Consider the following 25,488-nt stretch of genomic DNA (forward strand, 5'->3'; position numbering starts at 1 on the left):
TTCTCCTTTTAGTGGTGCTCATGTGATTTTAGATGATGATACAGATGTGGGCTATGTAGAAGATGGAACGCCATGTGGTCCATCCATGATGTGTTTAGATCGGAAGTGCCTACAGATTCAGGCCCTAAATATGAGTAGCTGCCCACTCGATTCCAAGGGTAAAGTCTGTTCAGGCCATGGGGTAAGTAGGCATCTGTGTTCCAGTTCAAACTTTATTGTCTGGCATCCTCAAAGTTCACAGTGATCAGAATTCCATTCAAGCCATTCTCCTTTTGTGAGTGTTGCCAGTATCTATGCCCTGACTATGATGATTTCCTTAGTATCCTTATCTGTTAAGGATAATACCCATAGGTACTGATATGGTTTTATTTTGTTGTTTCTTTTATCACTGGCTGTTTGTATCCACCACATTGTCTATAGCTTGACATCGAAAGAGTCGGAAGAAAATTGATATGGTTCCTGAAAGAACTGTAGACCCCATGTGCATTACTTTGAAATGTTCAAAGGAACTTTAGTCTTCTCAGTAATTCCGTTTTAGCTACTCAGCATGTATTCTGAGTATCTGTGTGTGCCAGATCACTTAGACTGGAGGCTGGATCACTGAGAGAATGCACATGTTTCAAGTTGTATGGTTATGCTCAGACCATTGTCAGCTGAAGAGAAGGTGGCCTTCTCTGCTCACACCGGCATGGATTTGTAATTCTATGAACGACATTCCTCATTGAGTGAATTGCTTTTGTAATTCTATGAAAAATGGTTAGGCACACACTGCCTGGCAAACCTAGGCTTAATATCTAGACACAAATTTTAATAATTATTTAAATTGGCTTAGTCAAAGAAAGATATTTCAAAAATTTATACAGACTTTTAGAAATGGAAAAAAAGAGACATGAAGAAATTGAGAGTGATAATATAAAAGGAAGATGCTGGAATGAAGGTAAACATAATTCAGAATAGAGCTAGCAGAGCATGTGGAGTAGAACAAGGTAGAGAGGCCTAGGAAGGACATGCCCAGGAACTATTTAGAGTTTGGGGTTTGGGGTTTGGTTGCATCCTAGGCTCACAGGGGGAGGCAGTATAGCTTAGCGATTTAGAGCATGGATTTGGAGGCTAGAAAGAGCCATGGGTTTGAGTCCTGGCTCTGCTTCTTGCTCTCCTGATGACTTTGGGTAAGTCACTTACCCTTTCTCAGCCACCAGGCTGCTCTTGTGAGAATTAAATTAGATGCTTTATGTAAAGCGCTCAGCATCAGTGCTTAGCACATAGTCAATGTGCCATCATCGCTGTGTCAAAATAAAAGCACTGGACAGACCTTTCAGTTACTGCTCTGGAAACATCATAAAACTTAATGCTCAGAGAGGCCCTTCATTCTCTGCTACCCCTCCTACTTTTTCATCCTGTTAAATGAAAGGTCAAATTCAGCCTCATTAATCGTAATCGTGATGTAACATTTCCAGTTTAAAAGCTTCTCACAGCAATAAGCTTATAGTCAACCTACTGATATAGTCATCTCTACTGATCAGTGTCTGAATGTATCTCAGAGGCGTATAAGAGTTTAAACACCTCTGTCTCTGGTTTGCAGATGGTGGTTTATTTCATCTAATCACAAGCCCATTCCAGCATGCTATTTGGTCTCCAGGACAAGCAAAAGGAGACAAAAGATCATGCTAGGAGGGTCTTCAGCCTGGCGGACTGAGAGAAGAGTGATCCCACGGGCGGGCAGGGGCGGTGGGCGGGGTTTGGCTGACAGTGCTACGAAAGGAACGTGATATTGGACAGTGCATTGGTGATTTATGTCTTTTGCTGGCCTTGCCACCGGAGCCCAGTATCTGTTAATTTCTTAAATTAAGCATATGTTTCTAAAGTATGTTCCTGGAAACAATTACTTCTGGAAAAAACTACATCATCAGCCATTTGTGCACTTAAATAATATCAACATAAGCAATTAACATTTAATTAAAAGTTTTCTTCTTTTTAATATTTATCTCTCTCTACTTAACAAAAAACCACCATTCAACAATTTAATGTATCCATTGTCTCTCCTTGTCAACCACGGGAGACTTAAAAAACTCAAAATGGTTTTTCAAAGCTTCTGCCCTGCTCTGTGTCTCTTTTGCATTTGTTGCCATTATTCAGAAAAGCACAGTGAAAATGTGCCATCTCTGTTCTTTGTTCTTTCCAGGTATGTAGTAATGAGGCCACCTGCATCTGTGATTTCACCTGGGCAGGGACAGACTGCAGCATCCGGGATCCGGTTAGGAACCTTCACCCCCCCAAGGATGAAGGACCCAAGGGTTTGTGTGATTTCAGGTTCAATTCATTGCATACTGAATTTGTTGGTCCTCTTCCAAAGGTGTCAATATAACAACTTAATAGATTTGAAAAGAGACACATCAGAATATCTTTTTTTTTTTTTTTGCCATTCATATATATAATTCATGTTACTGCAGAATTAAGGATTCTAGAATGATGTATCAAAAGAAAAGTGTTTGAATTTCCCCTTAGTTTAGAACTGAGATTAGGAAGAAGTAAATATACCAGTTTCCTTCCTTCCAGTTTCCTTTCTTTCCTTTAAACCTTTTTCATAATCACAAACATTAATCACTCTACAGTCTGTCTATGCTACGCCAGTTTTCTAATAGGTACGATCTTTTTGGCTGACATGAGACTCTAGTCATTCCTCAATATTTGAGTTCCTCCAGAGGGAGGTGGCAGTCTTTTATGCTCTGTTTAAACACACTTTGGTGAGAAAGAAGTTGAAAATCTTCACATAACTTTAATTCTTCAAAGAGAACATGAAAGATCTGGACTTTGTTTTAATCAGCCATCAGAAGGAGAGAAATTAGAATTTATTAATTTATTTTTTAAAGATTTTATCTATCTATCTATCTATCTATCTATCTATCTATCTATCTATAGTGTGGGGAAGGGCAGAGGGAGAGGGAGAATCTCAAGCGGACTCTGTGCTGAGCATGGAGTCTGACACAGGACTCTGTCCCATGACCCTGAAATCATGACCTGAGCTGAAATCAAGAGTCAGATGCTCAGCCGACTGAGCCAGCCAAGTGCCCCTAGAATTTTAGAATTAGAGTCTCAGTGGCCATCTAGAGCCACCCTTGTTTTGCAGATGAAAACACCTAGGCCTTGAGCTCAGGTGACATCCTATAGTTATGCAGGTAACCAGAGACAAGGCTGGGACAAAGACCCAAGTGCCCAGTCTCAGGCCCATTCTCTTCCGTTATATTGTGTTGTAATGTAGTCTTTGTCACCATGAACATGGTAACCATTTTCTCATTATTCCCCCCATTCCCAAGCCCTCGTATGATTTTCAAAGATCTGAAAAATGCATCAGTTGCAACAGGCTTACTGCAGCACCTATAGCACTGTACCTGAGAAACCGGAGTTACTAGAACAAAGGGTGCACCCAGTGACATCGTTCTTCAGCTGCTTCTTCTTCATGGTACCACTAGTGGTATTTTATAAATAACTGTCATAATTTTTTTTCCTGCAGGTAGGAAAATACATATAGAAATAGTATCATTTTGATCTGCTTAGTTTTGCATGAAAGCTCATTTAAACTCTCTGAACTTCAGCATTGTCCATATGAGAAAATCTGACTTCAAAAGTGTGTGAAGCTCCATGGTCCTCAATTCCTGAAGAGATTTAGCTGGTCTGGGTGCATGTGTAATGTTCAGTAATAGTGGGTGTGTTTAACACTCCCCATGCATTTGCAGAATATGCCCATGAACTTAAAATTCTGTAAGAATCATGGTCACGCCCTCACAGTCTATTTCTGCTCTCCTTCTTCTATTTGTAAAAAGGAACCAGTTCCACTTTTACATTTAGTCTTTAGTTACCTTAAAACTGGAACAAAAAATTCTTGGATCCACCTTCAGAAGTTAGATTTAGAGCAGATGTAAAGCTCTTACAAGGGAAGCAGACGTTCGCGCTTTCCATATTTTCTCTCCAGGGCATGTTAGTTTCTCTTCGTTCTCCTAAAGGTCTGGAAGCTGTCTCTTCAAGTGATGTATAAAGATGCCTGAAGAGATGAGCAGAGCTCAGTTGGCTTAGCCTCTGTCCTTTTCCATTAGGTGGGGAAGGGGATTATCAGGTGTCTGGTTCTGTCTGTTCCCCACTCCCTCACCGCCCCCCCTCCCCCCATGCCTAGAAAGCTTAGTTGGAGGCGTAAGCAACTGCATTCCGGAGAAGAGGAGATTCACGGCTGCCTTCCATCTTGTTTTCCTTGTCCCCGTGGGCTAGTCTATATTTTGTTTTAAAAATAACTTTTAGGACCATTCAAGTAATAACCTGTTTATTGTAGGGAATTTTGAAAATACAGAAAGATTAAAAAGGAAATAAAAATCACACTTAATTCCACAACTCAGAGGTAATCAGGATACACATCCTGGTATATTTCTTTTCTGTTGCATGTTTTCTTTTTTCAGTTTTAACGAAGGTGATGGAGTCACTAAAGTAAAGGCGCCCACTGGTTCTAAAATTGTTAAAATCCTCATGACTCTGGTAATCTTGATTAAATTGAAAAAAGCCATTAATTACTACAAATGAAGAGCAGTCATTATTGTAAATTATTAGATTTCCAGAAAAGGCAAGCAATTTTAATATGACTAAATAATAGCTCTGTCTGTAATGGTTATTAATATCTTTCCAGCCTCTATAAAAAACTCTGTTAATACACCAGTAAAACGAGAAACAACAGAAATCAAAGTTTAACACCTTGTAGTGAGTTTTATGATTTTATTTTTGGTACTCTGTTAAAAGAAAATGGTAAGAGAGAAACTACGGACTTTAATTCTATCCAGATAGCAAATATATAGTGACCATCTACAATCAAATGACTGCATATCCTCGGCATACTGTAGGCACTCAATAAATGTTACATCCTTTCCCACTGGGAACATGTGGAAGAAATAAAATGGTGCACGTTGGTGCTGATTTTCAGCTTATCAGTAATCATTTGTTGTATTGCCTTGTGGAAGAGGAGCAGGTCGTGAACTCCAGATATTGAAACAACCTGGTACTTTCTTGAGTGTAGGTTCGGCCGCTTGTGAAGTACCTTGGGTTTCCTCTAACTGCCGTATATTCTTTCTCATGATCAAATTAGTTTGGTTGGCACTTGCCTTACCGATCACAGTGGGTGCTTCTCAAACGCTTGCCATATGTAATGGGCAACAGCCAAATGATCCGGCCTGTCCTCTCTGTAGATGAAGGTTTTCTGGATAGTACAGTGACAGATATTTAAAAAATACTTAGTTTTACTTAATTTCAGTGTGTTTTCTTGTTAGGGAGAAAAAAATTTCAAAAAGAAAAATGAAAATATTGCCTTTTTTATTCCTAACATGGGCATAAAAGATAAATTGTATCCAAGTGCTGGCCTCTGACTTGAAGGCTGCTTAGTAAGAATCAAGGAGAACTCTGTGACTCTGCTTCGATTGATTTGAGGGCATCAGAAATGAGCCAATTTGTTTGGGGTATTTTAACAGTAAGTTTCTGGAAGAATAAAAATTCATCTTCTCCGTCTGGAGAAGGAACAACAACAAAAAAAAGCACACATAAAAATGTTGCCATTGAAGTCACTGTGCACTTGTTGACCCACAGTTTAAAGCACACTGGTTTCTTTGCTCCAACTTCTCAAAGCAAAATTATTAAAAGACAGGAAATAGCATTTCAAAGCAAAAACCATGTGAGCAGGGATTTTTTTAAAAAAGGATTTTCTCTTACACATTATTCCACTCATGTTCTCCACATTGACATTTATTTCACATAAGACTCTTCTGGTCCCTCTTCTCCCAGCATGTGTCCACTGAATTCATGGAGAGACATTACTTTGGTTTGTCCTCATGGGGTAGAATAAGTTTGCACCCTTAAAAAGGCCTGGAGCTCCCACCTGCTGCAGGGAGAGCCAGTAGAAGTACTGGTAACTTTTGACAGTTTGTGGGCGTCTTTGCATGGTGCTTGTTATGCAATACGATGGAACTTCTCTCGTTGCATGATTTGTATCACCATTACAGGACAGAAGAGAAGAAACTGGAACATATCACATGTTTTCATTGATAAGGAAGGGCAGAGACAGTTCCTGGGAGCTTTAACCAGCCCCTTTCATTATGTCCATAATCCTCAAATGAGAGATAGAAGGGCCCCAGGGGCCATTCAGTCCAGACCCACTGTTCTACAATTGAGAAAACTAACTGAATTATCTGGGTTAACCGCTAGATAGGGACAAAGCCAAGAATCAAACATAGGTCACCTGATCTTGAGCCGAATGCTCTTTCTGTCATTATGCGCTGCCTCATTTAAAGCTGAGTATTCCGTTACCCTGCTGGGTCTCCCAGCGTAGCAGTAAGTAGAAGGGGTGAAACAGTAACCAGGTAATGATTAAGCTGGTTAGCTGATCCATTACTTGTCACGGGAATATTATATTGTTAACATTCAGTATTTTGAAAACAATAATTTCCAAGTCTTAATGCCTTGAGGGGTATTATTTAGTGTTTCCATGTGCCTTTTCATATATCTTGTTGATAACTTCCTTTGTGAGTGTACTAATCTTTGGTTTTGTAGTTCAGATGATTACATATGAAGTATTATGATTACCATGTATGATTATGCTCATGTATAATTATGTATCACCTATGTATTTTTCTCATTAATAATGGCCTCATCAATAACCTAAGGATTTACCAGCTTTAAAATTTTTTTCGTGACTGAGTTTATTTTGTTTGAGTTCAGAAAAACTCCATGATATTTTTCATTGGCGGTATAAACTGACTGAAATAGTTTTCTTATATGAAATAATTTGTTTTTCATCTTTTTTAGACATTTGTCCCAATGTATCGGAAAATGAACTTAAATTTGTTTTTTAATTTCATGAAAAAGAGTAAGGAGATCTGATTGTGTGTCTAACATTGAAATATGGAGCCAGAAAACACATATTTGTCTGCCATGCCACTATTATACTCTTAAGTATAAAGAGCATATTTAGTATTTATTTCTAATCTTAAATTTTAGCAAAATCAGAAATCCCTGCAGAAAGAACTTTGGCTTATAGAGTACAAATGATGGCTTTGATGTCTCCCGCCTTTGAAGTATTAAGGGATGCAGGATTATAGCCCCTTTGGTCATTAGAATCACATGGATGAAATAATGGGCCTTTTTGTTTCAGAAACTCTCTAAAAGTATGAAAAAAAACCCAACTACTCAGTTTCAAAAGCACAATTTCACGCTGTCTGAAGCATGACTTGTCTGTGGAAGAATTCTACATATAAAGTAGAAAGTCTTATGAAAAGGAGGAAAGTTATAGTTTGTATCTTAATACTACACGCTTAATAAAAAATTCTGCCTTTTAGCACGCATGATCCTAGATAGGCAGAGAACCCAAATGATAATAATAAACCAACAAACAACAGAAATTAATGAATTAACAAAAATGAAGACATACTGCTAGGTGATAAAGAATTTCCACAAACAAGTTATAATGTGGAGTAAGTACGTTAAAAGAGTTAGGGAACGAAGTCGAGTCCCTAATAGGGGGACTGTGTTATTGGTTAGAGTCTTTACGACTTCCGTCTCCAGGTTTGGTGGGAGGCAAAGAAAAATAAGGTGCATCATCATGGGCCTGGCATAGTTCCTGGAACAAAAAAAGACAGTTAGTAGATAACAGATGAACAAATGAATGAGTGAATGAACGAACAATTACAGTTATGTCATTAATAAATTAGTCCAGACGTAAAATGACAGCACAGCACAGACCCCCAAAGGTTCAATGGTTTGTTTTGTTTTGTTTTTTTAATAAGAAGATAAATCCTCTGTAGCTGTGAGGAGCAGCCGAACCCTCAGTTTTCAAATTTGTCCCCTGTAAAAATCCACCCACTTGTGAGCCACTCAAAATTAATTCATGTCAGTTTAAAAGCAGGTTGAGTCATGACCCGCTGGAAGAGATAGCCCTGTTAAGTGTCATGATAACGAGTCAAGAGTACTCTACATGCATTTTCCGTGTATCAGAAGTAAGGGTCGTGGGAGGGAAGGCGGGCGAACAAGGAGGAGGGGGGATACTTTTGAAAAAGCTCTTTTCCCACTTTATCTTGCTTTGCTGTTAGAGTGCGTATCAGTGAAGAATTTGGAGATAATCGTGCTCAGCAGAGATTGTAGACTGTTTATCTGGAATGCGTATTTGACTCAACGGTAGCTCCCCTGGTTAGTTTCTAAAACCCACATGACAGATGGCCTCGTTTTCTTGATTCCACAGTGAAAAGTTACATCCGTAGCAAACACAAAAGCCTCTTTAAATTGCTATTTTATTCATCATTCATGCAGTTACAGTTTTTAAAAGTTAACAAATATTCATTTAGCACCGTATTTTACCGGTGTGTGTATGTTTCCGACAATTTAGCATTATCAAGTGTTGTAGCTTCTGTCAACATTGAAGAGGTGATAGGACTTTCATGCATTTTGGCTCTGAGGGCCAATGCCCAAATCTTAAGCGAAAAAAAGAAAAAAGAAAAAAAAATCACAAAATAATGTATCCTTGTTAATTTAGTATTTGGCAATGATTTTCTAAGATCTTAAAAAAAAAATGAGTACTTATATCTTTAATGCCTTCCAATCAATCCAGTATTAGCCTTCACAATTTGGAAATCTGAGATACAGTGTAGGTTCCTTTGGATTCTAATATATTGTCATATTTGGGAAACATCACCACCACCTTATATGTTGGTCTTCTTTCCATTCCCCTCAATGCCCTCAGTAGGCTTTGTTTTCTGTTGTGTTTCCCATCTTTCTTTCTTTCTTTCTTTCTTTTTTCTTTCTTTCTTTCTTTCTTTCTTTCTTTCTTTCTTTCTTTCTTTCTTTCTTTCTTTCTTTCTTTCTCTTTCTTTCTCTTTCTTTCTTTCTTTCTTTCTTTCTTTCTCTTCCTTCCTTCCTTCCTTCCTTCCTTCCTTCCTTCCTTCCTTCCTTTCTTTCTTTCTTTCTTTCTTTCTTTCTTTCTTTCTTTCTTTCTTTCTTTCTTTTTTGCTTTTTAAGAACAACTCAGGTTGTGCCTACCTAATGACAAAACTAGAGTCTCACTCATATAGTTTGCCCTGTGAGAAAATGCAGTACAGCTGCTCCCAGGGCTGGAGATCCAAGGTTCTCTTTCTTTTGTGGGAGAGTAGTTAGACAAAAAGGTCAATGAACCCAATATCAAGCCTTAAAAAATTGTGAGTTCCAATTGTGGTTCTTTGTTTTGCGTCATTGTCTCGCCGCTCACAGTCTGTGCGATGCAGCCTTACCGAAGTGAATCTCTCTTTTCAGTAGTAAAGTGATGTGAAGCCAGTACTTTGATTTGCGTGGAGATGAGGTAAAGTGTGTACGTGTCCACACGCTTGCACCGCCCCCCCCCCACTCAATCTTAAATAATCTGTCTTCCTGCTTCAACCCTGAACTGCATCTTGCCTGTGGAGAGCAGCCTGGGGACCTGTGGTCCTTGCAGGCCCTTCTTGCCGTCTCCGAAATCTCTGCAGGGAAGTGGGGATGTGCGGGGATGGAGTGTCTCCACGCAGCAATCTACTCCTGGGCGCTCGGAAGCTTCCCGGCGACCTTCATTCTTCTCTCAGTGAATAGTTGATGCACGGGAAACTGTAAACAAAAAAACCTAAATGCCCAAATACTGGGGCAGAAACCCAAACATGACAGAGTTATGTGAAATGCACTCTTCCAGGTGAAAATACACTTCATTTCAAAGATACTCTGTTTTATATTTGTAAGGATTTTCACAGAATTGGATAAAAAGCTCTGAATTTTAAGAACATGTAGCTTCTTAGGCATATTTTGCAGTGTGAGAAGTTTATAAAGTATACTAATGGTTTGTTACTTTGTAATTAAAACCCAGACTTGCTGTTACGCAGTTTAAGAGACATTTTAATCCCAACTCCTTCCTTGTAGGAACAAACTCTAACGCCAATTAGATTATTTATGTGGTTAAGTGTATTTATAAGAGATGATGTTTTTAAGAAGGGTTTGTGGAGTTTGAAGTTAAATTATCCTCAAAATTATCGAAATTAGCCTTAAGTATTTTCAGTGTGTACATAGACCTTCATTTCAAATCTTAAAGGAAAGATGTCAGTATTTAACTGACTCTCAAAGCATTTCCTAAATAGATTATTTTGTGTGTTAGCAAAATCAGTGTGTAATTAATTTCCTATGTTAAAAAAAAAAATCTCCGTTTTCCCTCCACACAGTGAACATGGCCACAAGCAGGCTAATAGGTGCTGTGGCCGGCACCATTCTGGCCCTGGGGGTGATTTTTGGAGGCACAGGGTGGGGAATAGAGTAAGCATCTTTGTGAGTTTCAGAGTGTTTCTGTTTGGTTCCTGGTGTGTGAGCTGACCTTTCGTCCCTGACCCCTACCACGTGTTGTCTCGTTGACGTGTTTCCCGTGCTAGTGCAACCTGTGGTGTGATTTGGATGTGTTTGTGTCATGTGGTTTTCTCGTGCAGTGAAGAACCTTCTCCTGTCTGGAACAATGTGGGGCATAAAATAAGATTGGGGTGCTTATGATGTCTTCACAACTAAGATGATGGTCCAAAAGCTTCCATTGCTCCTCTACTTATAAAAGTAATTTTAAGATACAGACATTTTATTGTCATTATTTTTTATTGGCAAAAAAATGCTTTTATGCGAGTGTTTGATTAGGATTCCTTTAATGAGTGCAGTCTTCACTAGTCAAATAGACCCCCATATCCAATTAGGAATTATCAACCATCGTAGTGTCGTTTTAAGATAATCTGAATGATAGTCACTAATACCTTTTCCACTTAATTATAGTGATAGAGGAGGCTCTGGATTAATTTTTTAAAAGAAGATATGTAAGATATTGCCTTCATTTTTTTCATATAAAATAGATAATTCAAATTAGAAGTTTACATAAATATTTGGGACCTAGGATTATGAAGAAGAAAGAGATATTTATCCAGCCCTGCAAAACCTTCTGTGAACAATTGCAAATTATCTGGTGGTTTTGTCTTAAAAGTAGCTGGTGCATTAATAAGTAACTTGTGTGCCACTTGCCTGTTGATCTCTCCCAGAAATACAGGCTTTTCTGGCGCCTTCATTTAGGTTGCTCTGTACTTGGCCCACATCCTCAGAATAGTCGTCAGTGCTCCATGGGATAGTGCTTTCACGAGGTTGCTAACCTGTAGACCAAAAGATTATTGCAATGTTTCCCTCTTCCTCTAATTATAGAGAACATTTACAGATGACAGAAATAGCCCTTCACGTGCTGTCTTTGTGTTCACGGGTCTGGTGGGAACACTTCCCAGTGAGCCAAGCATGAGGTACGAGTATCTTAAGAAATCACCGGATACCCTGCACTCAACTGGTCCAAACGATGGGCACGTTGATACTATGACACACATTCTTCCTTAGTCCCAGTAATTACAGCCCACAGGTGCTCTTCCATTCGGGGTCTGGGAGACCCCAGTCAGAGGGACGCAGGCCCAGAGGTCCTGCTCTGTGTTGAAGATGACTCGAACCTTCTCTCCCCTGGTTTGAAGGACTTTGACTTGACTTGCCCCTGCTCACTCACATCCCACTGGCACTCACATCCCACTGGTAGGGACTGTGAAGCTAGTTAACTCGGCAGCTAGAAACACGGGAAAAGATATTTTGTTGCTCTTTACTTGTTAGAAAAGAGAGTAGTATGGCAGAGGTAACATCTTTAGAGAAAACAAACTCTGTCTTGTAAAATTTCACCTTGGATCTGCTGACTGGATTATATATAGAAGTAACATTCCTTTTCCAGGGGAAATTTTATATATACGTTTATGTGAAATTCCTCCTTGAAGAAAGGTAGTTTAAAAAAAAGAAAAGAAAAGAAAAGAAAATCATTCCAATGGTGTTTTTTTTAGATTATTTATTGACCATAATTGTGATTTGCTGCAATGTGCCAACTAAGGGATGAAGTTTAATAATTTTCCCTTTGAGCCTTAGAGATAGGCAAACCGCAAGGCATTTGTTGTAAAGCATGGTCCTTGTTACCAGCCTTTGTTCTCATCCTCCCTTCCCGTCTTGTTGGTTTGTGCCTATTTTTGGTTGTGACAGGTAAGTCCATATAAGTGTATTTTTTTCTAAAAATAGATTTGTTATTACCCTTGGTTGATGCACTATTTTAGTTTATTAGCTGATTGTTTTCCTTCGATTTCTAAATTTTGCCATAATTGCTAAATAATAAATATAGTTTTTTTAAAAAAATCGGCAATAGTACAGTACAAATAGTTTTAACACCTCCTGGCTTAGCTGATAGTGTCATGTTCATTTAGTCACTAAGGATTCCACGGACGGAAGGTTTGGGCTTTTTTGTGTGTTTGGGGTTTTTTTTGGGAGGGAGGGGAGTGGGGGCTTTTATTTCTACTCCTTAGTTTATAATTGTAAATCGGGAATCATTTCTCATGAATTATGTATTGATTCTAATCCCAGCCTGTTTTCTGAGTTAGTAAAGTGCAAATCGTGCCTAAAGCATCATGTACACAGAAATATAAATATTTTCTCAATGTTTGTTTCAAAATGTGTTTCCGTGCGGGAAGGAAATATATATAAATGGAATGTTTCAGTAGAGCAGGGGTTAGCAAACGTTCTGTAAGGGGCCAGTAGGTAAATAGTTTTGACTTTGCAGGCGACAGGATGTTTGTCACAACCTTGTGACTCTGCTGTCTAAGCGCAAAAGCACCTGGTAAACCACATGAAAATGAATTAGTGTGGCTGCCCTCCAGTCAGATTTCTTCGCAGAAACAGGAAGTGGGGCCAGATTTGGCCGGTGGGCTGTAGCTTGCTGACCCTTGATTTATAGCACAAGCGTTGGAGTCAGACAGATCTGTGTTCAAATCTTGCCTCTGTCACTACATTCTAGAAGCCACTGTTTCTTCTTCTATTAAACAGGGGTAGTCCTAATTCCTACCTCGTTGGTTTTTGTGAGATCCCAAGAGCTAGTATTCGTCACGTGCTTAGAATCACACCTGGCACGTAGTAAGTGCTGGATGCAGAGTGACCAGCCTGCTTTTCTTTCTTTCTTATTACTGGTTATTAGAATTCGTGCATTTCTGAAGGCCACTGAGATGTGTGTTCCGTAGGACCTCAGTGGTTAGTCCTAAGAATGTGTCACAAGCCCAGGAGCCTGAAGAGACCACAGCCCCACACCCCTAACCACGGCTGTCCTCCCAGCTTTCTACTCGCCCTCGCAAGCACTGGGGGGTCTCAGAGTTAAAAACACGTGACGCACACAACTTTAGTCCTGCTGAAAGTGGCATCCGTTTATGTACGCAGTTGAGGACACCGATGTGAGCAGAAAAGAGAATTTTTTTACAGAAGTGAATATATTCGCAAAGTCGAGGGGTTTGGGGAAAGTACCAAAATTGGCTTTGTGACTTCTGGAACAGGATATTCAGCTGTTAGGGGCCCTGTAGCTATGTATTAGCATCCCAAAGGATATGATGATATTCGTAATAATTCTTGTACTAAAGTTAATGTCGCTTACACCGACAAATCGCAAGCTAAGGCGTTTTCCTGTGAGTAGAGAGGATGCGCTGTCCCGTGTATCACCTCTGACTCAGACAATTGATGGAAACTCCACCTTGTGTTTTCTATCTTGCCGTCCTTTCTGCTCCCTTTTAAAAATCTATCTCCAAGCCTCAGCTTGCACATGGGAACTTGAAAGATAGTCTCAACTGAACCTGCAGAATCTTTTTTCCATTTGCCACAGAATTCCCCAGTTGAGTTTTGTGCTTCCTTCCTATCCTGTCTTTGGAACCTCCTGCCGTAGTTTCAACGCTCGACGGGTCTGTACAGTGAGGAAACGCGGCTCTGAGCGCGAGGCATCGAAGTCAGATCTCTATTAGTAACACCCTTCTGACTTTGAAATGTGCACTGTTTCCACGTGGGGGATTAAAAAAAATAAAATGTCTTCAGACCAGTTGGCATGCTGCTTGAAAGAGCACTGGGTTAGGATATTGTCCCTCTTTTCCCGCCCTCATTGGCCAGTCAGGTCGAGCTAGTTCCAACGCATCCGTGTTCGTGATGTGCTCTTTCGCTTGTTTGAGTCATGATATTGGGAAGGAGGAGAAGAAAGACGGGCGGCGCCGGCCGCTTCACATTCTGTGGAAGGTGAATTTAAAGGAACTGAGTTGTGCAGAAGCTTGAGGTGTAGAGCCATTCCTAGCCCAGCAGTAGCTCTCCATGGCATCGGAAGCGCCATTAAGCTAAGGAGATAAAGGCGATTGAAGTCTTTAGCGATTTTTTTTGTGCAGGGTATTTACTTCCTGAAACCGCTTAACTGCCTTTCCCTTGTGGTAATGACAGTCGTTGGCTCATATGACTTTCTTCCCATGATCCTTTGTCACAGGTCCTAGTGCCACCAATCTCATAATAGGCTCCATCGCTGGTGCCATCCTGGTAGCAGCTATTGTCCTTGGGGGCACAGGATGGGGATTTAAGTAAGCAACGGCGCATGTCTGCTTCTCGGTGGCTCTGGCACTTCTCTTTTCTGCTTACATAACCAAGTTTTGAGTTCCTGCTACGAGATTGCAAGGTTGAGCAGTAAACTGCTACAAGTAAATATTTTTATTGAGAAATGGGTTAGAGAAGAAGAGACATGGAACCTCAGATGTCATCTTCAGGGTAGTGGGAGAACAGGACACGGAGAAGGCTCTCACATGCACGAACTTAAGGAGAACAAAGTAGAGGTTCTTCAGGGGAAGACGCTCCAGCTTTTAGGAGCAATGCTTTTTATACACGATGATCAGGAAACTAGGTAGTCAGAAATAAGTGGATATAAATCCTTTGTATCTGTTTAAAACTGATTTGTTGAGATTTTCACAACCTAAGTAACAATTTATTTGTTCATTATTTTTTCACACGTAACACGTTATACGTAGCTTTGTAATTTGAAAAGCTTCATTATTTTATTAAAAATAGATTTTAAAAATGTTATTAATTCCCTAACCAACTGAATTGGTTTCACATTGGAATTTGAAATCTGTGGCATTGTGATACTTAAATATTTTCTAATTAACTGCACATTAACTGGTATGTTTCCATAGTGACCTTTTAGTTTGGACTGTGCATCGATCACTGAACTGAGTTTGTTCAAATGGACATGGCAGATATTCACAAATTAACCTTAATTATGATCAAAATTTGTAAAGCTAATATATCAAGGTTAGATGTTTTCATAGCTCATATTCATTGGATAATTGCTTTTTATATCTTTTCATACTGTGGTGGCTTGATTATTATGATTTGTAGATGAGACTTCCTGTGCCAAATACTCCCTATGATAAATTAAGTCCCAACCAGATCTGTAAAACAAATTTCAGTGGGAAATAAGACCATTACCTAAATTGAAAACCCACTTTGCCTCCATCTGGTTACTCAGTAGAGGAAGTTTTTTACTTGAATTATCTGAATAGTTGCATTAATTAATGAACTTTATGCTACTTTACATTTTGAATCCTGAATTCAAAATATTGAAACCAGATAAAATATTACTAGAAACTGACTATGAAGGAAAAACAAACCACACGATGATTTAAATACATTCAACATTTTTTGCTAATTTTGTTATCATATTAAGATTCAATGAGTAAGCCTACAAGTTGTTGAGTGGCTTCAATTTGGAAAGTTCTTATCAAATGGTACTTCCTTTCTACAGAGATTCTTGTAAACTTGAACTTGTTTGCTGAAACAGTAGTCTTGGCATCATTGTGTTTTAAAAACACACACAAAATGGGCAACTCAAATTTGAATTTCTCATTGTGGTATTAACAAAACATTGTCCAGGTAATGAGTCACTTATGGTACCTAACAACAACAACAACAATGACAAAATACATACATATTTTTGTTGTTGTTGTTGTTTGGTTTTGGCCAGCCTGATTCAAGCAAGAATTTTTCTTGGTCCCATATTACTGTAAAAAAGTCACTGCACATTATGGTAGTTCCATGATCTGTTATTTTGTAATGCTCCCTTGAACTTTTTCATAAACATGCTTCAAGAAAAATAAACTTCGCTTGTGCCCAAGCTTAAGCCTTCTTGGCATCAGGAAGCTTCAGTTTCAAGGACTGGAAAACAGTCCTGCGCATCTTTTGCTATCCAGCCACACACAATGCCAAATTTGCCATCTTGGCCTTCAGAGACAAGAACACTGTTCTGTAGCAGGACCTCAAAACAGTGGCCTGGCCTAGCGCACAGCTTGAATTGCATGTTTCTTTGGGGAAAAATGGAAAAGCCTTTGTCACTGTGTATATAAGTGGATTAAGCCCTGTGCAGATTATTTATATCTGAGAGAGATGTCTAATCAGCAGAAGAATAGAGAAAAGGAAGGGGAGGTGGACACCTAGTGAGATGAGAAACAACCCCTGCTAACCGCCGAGTGGGGACTACGGTGCAGACATGCGTACTGCTGCGCTAAGCCAATGCCCCTCCCGTGCCCTGTGACCCCAGCAGTTACTCTAAAGGAAAACATTGTAGGGAGGCACAGGAGAATGTGAAGATCTCTGTGCCCTAAAGCAAAGAAAAAAGAAAAGACCGAATGATTCTTCAATGTTAGGAGTTTGAACTTGGAGGGGCCTCTGCTCTTTGTGATGACTCTTGGTTGCTATCTGAGGATCTGAATTTGCTTTAGATTTTAATAGTAGCCATGGGGTTTATATTAAACGTTAAATAACTACTTCTACTTTGCAAAAGGCTATGGATGCCCAATGATGCAGGTTAGGTTCCCCCTCACTTGGGCAATTTTGGAGACTATTGGTCTAGAAGTTATTTGCTAATTGAACTGAAAGTCTTTGAGTTTTTCATTGAGTTCAGTGTAAACACAAAAGAGGGTCATTTAGGATCAGAAGTTGAAAATAGTTTGTAAAAGAGATTGCTCTAAATACTGTCATTGGATATCCTTCCTGGAATTGTGTTTTACTAGAAAGAAAAGAAAAGCAAGTAGCAAAGTCACCTGAAGAACTGGAGGGTACATAAAATTTTAGGTTAAAGGAGAACATATTAACTGCTCAGGGGAAGTATTGCTTTTTCCTAAAGTCACATTTCTTGGGGTGGAACACTGTGAGTCATTTAAATGCGGAAGAAGTGTCGTATCATACACAAACTGTTCAAATATAAATGAGAAAACAGCTATACTCTGACCCCTGACAATGTCTGCCATTCTCTATAGATTTTTTCTTAAGTCATATTTCCTCTGAAATAAGTGGTAAAAAGCACAAGTCTATGTGAGTGTGCATGCATGTGTGACTGCACCTTCGTGTGAATAAACGATAATGAAGTTTGGTCAAGATAATTGTGATAAAAAAACAATATAAGTCTAGATGAAATCTTTCTAGCAGAATAATAGAGTCTGCAAGCTTTGTTTAATGCAAACAAGAATTCCATAAGCAATGTCGTTAAACTCCCGAGAAGAAAAAACATGCTCTATTTGGTAGGTTATTTTATTGAACGTATTCTGATGCGTGAGGTAATGTGTAGTAACTTCAGTTAATCCCATACTCCAGAAGCAGTTAGTTTATGGATTTTCAGTCTTTGGAGTGTTAGTACTTTTCTCTGAGAAATCCTGTGAAAAATGGAGGTAGGTTCTTGGCACACCGATATGTCCAACTTTTCCCCCAAATCTGTATCTATTTACAAGCCCACTGCTCCCATGTTCCTTTTCCTCTCCATCACCTATACACACACAGTAAAGCTAGGGACTGTGCTGCAGAGTATTGCAAACCTCGGTCCTGGTTGACTCATGAAGACTCATAGGCTCTGTGCAGTTTTGAATAATAATGCTGCTTGATTTGATTTTTAGGGCTGTTGCTTTTACTAGACATTAGAAAAATCAAGTAGATGCAGGACCATTTTAGTAGCATCTTCTCTAAATCTTAGGAAAGGTAACAAATACATGAAAAGAGGATTTCATGTTTCCATTTGAAAATGAACAGAATTGCTGTTCCCACCATGGACATGGCTTTTTATCTGCCATTCCCTAAATTTGAATGTAGGAATGAGATGTGAGCAATATAGTTATTTACATGCCTATGAAGTAGGTGAATATCATAGCGGTGGTCGTCAGAAAGAGAAATTCTAGGTGATAATAGGAAGAGAACTTGAAGGTAACAGTGACACAGTTTGTTGACTGGATTTGAGGCGGAGTCTTGAGCTCTTCCAACCATGTTACCCCGCCTCAGACTATGGAGCCCTATTACCGCATCCCGCTTTCCCACCACTTGCTCTCTCAATGTAATTCAGTGGCAGTAGTGGTCATATGCCTGGCAGAGCTGCTGTCGACATTAACACTGTTACTTTAATAAGTCTGTGTAGTAACCGTGATTTCCTCTCTATGAGAAGTTACTTGGGTTACAAGTTCTTACTGAGCCTGATTTTGACCGTAAGCAATTCTGTTTGGCCTATGTTCCATTTCAGAGGACATACTAAAGAAAAGGTTAAAGAAAAGGTACTCACATAAATGATATGTGGAGGATCGTATCTGAGTTTATCACAAGGAAAGTTGAATTTTTGAATGTCGAGTTGGATGAAATTTGAAAGGAATTTGATATTACTAATTATATTTTCTCAGAAGAGTAAATGTCTTGCTTTGTTTTTGATTTTTGTAGAACTAGGAAATGGAATCGATTTTAGCTAGTCTTTCTATGAGGAAAACCAAGCTGCTGCTTATCTGAATTCCATGAGCATATCCCAGTGGGAAACAAGGAGCCTAATTCCTTTAAGTTCAGCAACTCCTGGGTTAGGCACCTTCTCACTCAGACCTAGCAGGCTGGCCAGGAAGACCCAAGGTCAGCTCCCTGACTCAGCCCTCTGGGGAAGTGAACACTGTCAAAGGTGGCCTAGCAGGGGTCCCCGTAGGAGGGGTTGAGTGAAGGGTATTTGGTAGGTGGTGATGACTCACTGTGGAAAGATAGGAAGGTGATAGCAGTGGGTAAATATATAGCCTTGAAAGAACTAAAGGCTTTATGGACCAACGATGGCTGTTGTTACCTGAAGAGCTTTGTTTTAATTTTGTACAGATGGATATGTATATAACATATATTGTAGACAAAAGTACGGGTTTTTCAGACATCATAAAGATTGATGAAAACTGGGTCAATGCAAAGCTTACGGATTGTGCTAATACTGTGTAATGATCCAGAGATACCTTATGGGTTATGATGAGAAAGTTCATTGCCTTCCCAATCCTAGTGAGCAGAGGGAATTCCAATGAAACAGTTGTGAAAGGGAGACAGCGACCATCTACCTGTGATGGTTGTGCTTTCCCATTAATGGAAGAAAAAGATTTTTTTTTCATGTCGAAAATTCAGGGCAGGCAGTTCTCAGTATATGGTGAGTTCTCACAGTTCACCGTGGCAGTTCTGCACTTGATATGTGAGGAACCCTCACAGTCAGCCTGCCACGGGAGGGTCCTTCTGCGTCCTCCTTACAGGGCCCTGCCTTCCTCCTGCTCGGACATCTGTGGAGGAAATACAGTGGACCCTAATGGTAGGAGGAAATAGAGGAAATACCCTGTTGGTATTCAGAGTCCATTTTCCTGTAGAAATACATGGCTCTACAGGGTGGCGTGGCCTCCTGGGGACCCATTCACCCTGTAGAATAGATTTCCCTTAAAATAATGCAATCTAAACTTCAAACACCGACTTTGAAAAGGAGCACGAGCTTTTGGACACTGGAGGTTGACTGTATGCCAGGCTGAAATGGAAAGTCAGACCTCCATTTAAAAATGAGCGGGATTGCAGTGAAGACCTGGACATGGCTGTTTATCTGCCGTTCCCTGAATTTGAATAAGGGAATTTAGACGTGAGCGATGTAGTCGTTTACATGCACATGCTAGCTGGCTTAATTGTTCCTCAATATTCGTTTTTAATTGAATGGACATTAGTTTCACATTTCTCTCCAGTTTCAGCAACAGATAGCTGCCTTGGTTGGAGCCCCTGGTCCTTCAGGGTCAAGCAGTCCTTGTTTTTCCCTGTGTGACTGCCAGGTAGAGTTGTTCCTTACACACCTACTCTTAAGGGCTGTCAGTGTGGGTGGGTAGTAGACGCAGGTCCTGTGCTCTGAAGCAAACGAACTCTGTGCCAGGTGCATTATGGGAGATGTCCCTTTTGGATCCCAAAGCAGCAGCAGTGCCTGCTGTCAAGAATGACTCCAAAGAGGGTTGTTGTAGGTGACAGGGACTGGGGGAAAGCAGGAAGTAGCACTGTTGCAAATAGTGTTTGCACCAATGGGTCACCTGCTAGGCCAACAAACCATAGGCGTAGGCCATTAATGAAGCCATTTTAATGAAAACTTTTAAAAGAAAAGGGAGATTTTCTTTAAAAGGGAGATTTTTTTTTTTTAATTTTTGTTCTTTCAAAAGAGAAGTATCAAAGTGGTCATCTTGGGAGAAACGAGAACTTTGCGGGATGCCTTTATACATATTTTGAGCTTCAGTATTGTTTTTATTTAGAATTACGTGGGGCGGGGGCAGGAGAAGCACACTGTAATTTTTTGGCACTTAGGGCTGGAAGGGTGTCCAGCTGGCCCTGAGTGGACAGGGGAGAGAGGGATCTCGGGGGCTCCTCGGGCTCCCGTCTTGCATGACGCCTCGGTGGCAGCGTTGCACCCGCCCAGTGCGCAGACTAAATGCATGAGCCCCCTTGCTTGGTGCCCCACATGAAGCCAGACCATGGGGAGGTTGCAACCGACTTCTGTTGTTGCCTTGTAGTGTCTTGCTGGTTCTTTTCTTTTTCTCTTTTTCTACATAGGAACCACTTTTTAGGAGACTGGACACTGTGAGCAAGTCATTTTAACTTGCTCATTTCCACTAAGCTTAACTGCTGCATTTGCTTAACTAACCCGAGCCTGTGTCCATTCTCCTTGGAGTGTACTGTCTTACCGTGCGCTCTGGTTTTCCATTTATTCTATATGAAAAATGCTTGTTCCATGGTGGGGTAAGAGCTCACACATCAAGGCAGCAAGATAACTGGGTAGAACAAGGCTCTTTGCCCTTTTGGCAAAGGCTGACCCACTGATCGAGAACTCTCGAGTCCTGGAAGGAAGCAGCTAGGAGCCCTTCAGAGTGTTGCGTAGCTCCCCTAAGACCCCCTAGAATGGGGGAAGAGCCCTTCCTGTCATGTTCGTCTGCTTAAAATTAGCCCTATCCTTTACTTCTGAATTAAGAAACCAATTGGGCCACGGAGGCTTCCAATGATTTAAAATGAACAACTCGAAGCTCCTTTCGATCTTTACAAATGCGTGTGCTCTAGTTGTCAAGACATTCAGACGTGTGAGCTGTTCTGTGTCTCCGGTTATTTTGGGAAGTCTGCCCCCGTGTGAGTTGATTACTTTGCTCTGGAACTAGCGTTGTCATTATCCTCACCCTCCTCTCCTCACGATCTGATTAATATTGTGGATTTTTCCCTCTCTGCCTGCAACTCTGGAAGAAATGTCAAGAAGAGGAGGTTCGATCCCACCCAGCAAGGCCCGATCTGAGTCAGCGGCGGCACTGGGTGAGCGGTGCCTTGCACTGTTGGATTCGGGCTGTGACAGACCCGCTGCCCCGTTGCCGGAACTGTTAAGTCTGTAAGCGAGACCACTGGGTGGTAATGACCACAGGACCGAAGTTGGGGGACAGGGATGGGGTACAAGGAAACTGTCCTTTTGGAAAATAATTTCAAAGAACCCCTCTCCCCACCTGTCAAGAAAAGGGGATAAAAGACAATGTTATAAAAAGAACTATTTCAGAATCTTTTTTTCTATCTAAAGGAAGAAGGAACAATAACAAAAAATTAAGTGCAATAAAAGAACCATTAAAAAATAGCAAATGATTTTTTTTCTTTCCTCAGCCTGCTGGCACTTACTATCTTCTAAATGATTTGGCATGATTTTTTTGTTCTCTTCCTACCAATGACACACTCCAGTGGCATGAAGATCTCATTTTCGAAAGGGTAAAATCCGCATGGCATATCTACAACAAGCAGCTAGCAAGCCAATCCACAGCAAACCTGCAGCTGAATTCCCAAGGTGAAGACGGCCAGGGAACACACGGAGGCTGCCTGGCCCTCACCCCCTCGTCTAGCCCGGGCCACGAGAGACTCCATGGACCCCTGCTCTTGTTGAGTCCCTTTCCCCTCGTGTGTTCGCCTGGACCAAGCATCCTTTGGAAATGGGAGCTGGAATTTGAACAATGATGCTATTGTATAGTTCTTTTATAAATGTAAATATGGAAATAAGAGATTTTGACACATCATTTTCACTTGTCTGTACTGAAATATTTTTCTTGTAAAGGTTCTCTGTAGATTTGAGTTTATTGTTTGCTCCCCATCTTTTGGGTTCTTTTCGCTGTTTTCTCTCTCTCTTCTCTGGTAATGCGTTGTTTAGTGATTTGGGGGCTTGCTTTAAAAAGACAGATGTAGCCACAGATGCAGGGAGTTTGGGCACAAAACAGGTGCAAGTTAAAAGGAAATGCTTGAACAAAATGAAATGCCTGAAACCAAAAATAAGCAAAAGTGGCGGGTGGGGGGGCGGGATACAAACAACTAAATAACCCATATTAAAAACACAAAAATTATGTAAATGCAAATATATGTACTGACAAGTCTAACATTTTTTGATGTCATTATAAATGTATGTATATAATGTAAGAAAGTAGACACCCTCTCAATGAATCACAAAAGTGCCAAGCTCATGATTTGCGTTTTTGGTTTTGACAGTTTTCTTTCCCTGTCTTTAATGTGAAAGGAGGATAAACTTAAAGCCTTAAATTAAAAAAATAACTTTTCAATGTCAAAAACTGGGGGAAAAAGTTAAGCTTTCCATCTGATTCACATCTCGTATTGTCAGTATCTCATTCATGCTTCACCTTCCTGCATGGAAGTACGTGTGGTAGGAGCCCACTGGCAAGCCGGTCCTGGACAAGAGGCAGTGGTTGTCCTCTTGTGAGCATTGCTGTCGTGGGCTTTACGTCAGTGTGTTGTGTTTTCAACAAATCTTGTTGGGGGCCTGTAGTGTGTTACTGGTCTGTGGAATGTTCTGGAATGTGATGGGATTCTACTCTTCACAAATTCGTGATCTTCTTTTGACTCCAGGCAGTTGTGCTGATGTAATCTGGGTTCCCAAGTCCCTCCGAGTTTCCTTCACCGGCACCGCTTTCCTCTTCCATGTATGATCAAGATAGCTTCCGTTCAAGTGTTCAGTATATACACGAATAAAGAAATTTGGTCCTGACTTGGTTTTGAATGTAGAAACTTGTACGTGAGTCCTTCAGTCAGCACCCACTTAGAGACAAGCTTTCCTGAAGCCCCCCGAGAGCCTGCACTTCCCCAACATCCTCTTTTTAGGAACAGGACACACCGTTGTACTATTCACTTCATGGCCACCAAATGAGTTGCTAGATTTGGCTTTCAGTCCCTTTCCAGCAAGATTCCTGACACCGGTCTCACAATTTTTGCTTTGATTTTGGAAAGGATAGTGTGCTAAAAATGTACTGCTTAAAACTGTGGGTTTTTTCCAGGGCTAGTTAATTGAGACAGTATCACGATAGAGCAGAAACCTTAATTTCGGTTTGTTCTGGGAGGTCATCACCTGACATCCTAATTCCGTGACTGCTTTCGGAGTCCTGGGTGCCCCCCAGCTCTGCAGTCAGTACCCAGAACCAGCTGTCTATCCATGCTGCAGTAACAAGGCTAGCTCCAGGGCGTGTCAGCCTTGTTCTCGGCTGCCTGAGGCACGGTTTGTGACCCTCCACCCGGAGGAAACTCAGATTACTTGGCATCTCTTCCTGTCACTGTATTGTTTATGTCCTTGCTGGATCCGACTCACTCGCGGGTTCCACGGATTCCACGCGTCACTGAGTACACCGCACACATCTCACTGCTCTTCCAGAGGCACCAAGGTGACTTCACAGAAACAAAACCATGGTGGTTACAAAACAAGTTAAATCTCTATTATTAACTTTTGAGCATTTCACAGACAACATTGTAAGTGTGCGATGTTACGTTTTAAATCAGACCACAGTGGTCCCCAAATATTATGTACATAATGGCAAATGTCAGTGTAACTTTTTGTCACACTGACAGTTTCATAGGTAACCAAACCTATGTTCCAGTGTTAAATTATCTGTGTGTATATGTAAAATACACAAGCTTTAAGCTACGTGTGTATGAATAGGAAAGATAATGCAACCATACCAACCGTAAACAATGGATTATAATTATTTTTGGTGGTATTCGGTTATGTCGTTCCGAACTCTTTGCTGTCTTTTCTCTTGCACATGCCATTCATTTGCTGATTTTTGTGGTGAGAATCGTCCTTTCTATTAATTTGAGCTCAAAGCACAAGCGTATCGCCATCTTACTGTTACCCAACAAGAGTTAGCGTTAAGCGATGACGAGTTCCCATTTCATCCGCTCTTCTTTGCTGCATTAATTAACGACACCTGGATGAGGAGGTCTGCGCTAACTTCATCGCTCACCTGGGATACTGCATGAGCCCACTGAATTAGTGCTACTCCTGTTAGATAAATGATCAGTACACATAGGTGCATGTTATGAAACATGAATCACATAGAGCTGTGGAGTTTTCCCAAGTAGTATGTTTTTTGTTTTCGTTTTTGTTTTTACTATGCAAAGATGAGAAATGCACAAACTTCTCAAAGACTCCAGTGTCTGAAGAACTTTACGAACAATACTTGAACCTTTCTTTAAAGTCATCCCATCATATTTTATAGTCATTGTTGCTTCCATTGTTAATTTTCGTTTTTAAATAGTTTGTAATTTTTTAAGTGTACAACCTGAGGTTTTGTTTGAAGTTAATAAACTCATTCATAATCTCGTTGGCTGCCTATGAATGGAGATTCAGTAGTCATTGTATGCATCTTTTAGTCAAGTGTGTATTAAAATCTTTGTTAACATAGACTGTTGTAGCTTTATACTTTGATCAATTTTCTTAGGACCCCTTTTTTGTGTTATCTTGTGGTGTTGATTAAATGGCCACGTGTCTGATATCAAGAGTTTTAGCATGGGCTTCTCAGTCAGGCTCACTGAAAATTTAAGCAGCCAATGGAGCAAAATAAAATCTCTGATTCATGAGAAACATATTCCTGATTAGAATTCAGTTTCATTGGATTTATTGGAAATGCTCTGCCTCTTTTAAATCGGGGGGGGGAACCCTCCTTAGGATCATACCATTAACTTTTTTTCCCCAAGATTTAATTAATTAATTTATTTGACACAGAGAGACACAGCCAGCGAGAGAGGGAACACAAGCAGGGGGAGTGGGAGAGGAAGAAGCAGGCTCATAGCGGAGCAGGGAGCCCGATGCGGGGCTCGATCCCAGGGACTCTGGGATCACGCCCTGGGCTGAAGGCAGATGCCTAACCACTGAGCCACCCAGGCGCCCCCAATTTTTTTTTCTTTAGTGTCTCTCTTCTGCATCTAAAGGGGATGGCTAGTAATAAGACCCACACTTTTGACCTG

At 40.5% G+C, this 25,488-nt stretch overlaps 1 protein-coding gene across 2 annotated transcripts in view; it reads left to right on the forward strand.

Moving 5' to 3' along the window:
• The window catches only part of ADAM23 (ADAM metallopeptidase domain 23), a 251,687-nt gene extending 226,577 nt beyond the window's left edge, over positions 1-25,110 (forward strand). For both annotated transcript variants that reach the window (XM_087862985.1, XM_045806585.2), the window contains 4 exons: positions 13-181; positions 2,183-2,294; positions 14,384-14,474; positions 21,457-25,110. In XM_087862985.1, coding sequence (XP_087719111.1) covers positions 13-181; positions 2,183-2,294; positions 14,384-14,474; positions 21,457-21,505 — 421 coding nt within the window. In that variant the 3' untranslated portion in view covers positions 21,506-25,110. The remainder of the gene's footprint in view (positions 1-12; positions 182-2,182; positions 2,295-14,383; positions 14,475-21,456) is intronic.
• The last annotated feature ends 378 nt before the right edge of the window (positions 25,111-25,488 follow it).

The sequence above is a fragment of the Ursus americanus genome, chromosome 1 (assembly GCF_024610735.1).
Source record: "Ursus americanus isolate L20-20 chromosome 1, mUrsAme1.1.p, whole genome shotgun sequence".
Lineage (NCBI taxonomy): Eukaryota > Metazoa > Chordata > Mammalia > Carnivora > Ursidae > Ursus > Ursus americanus.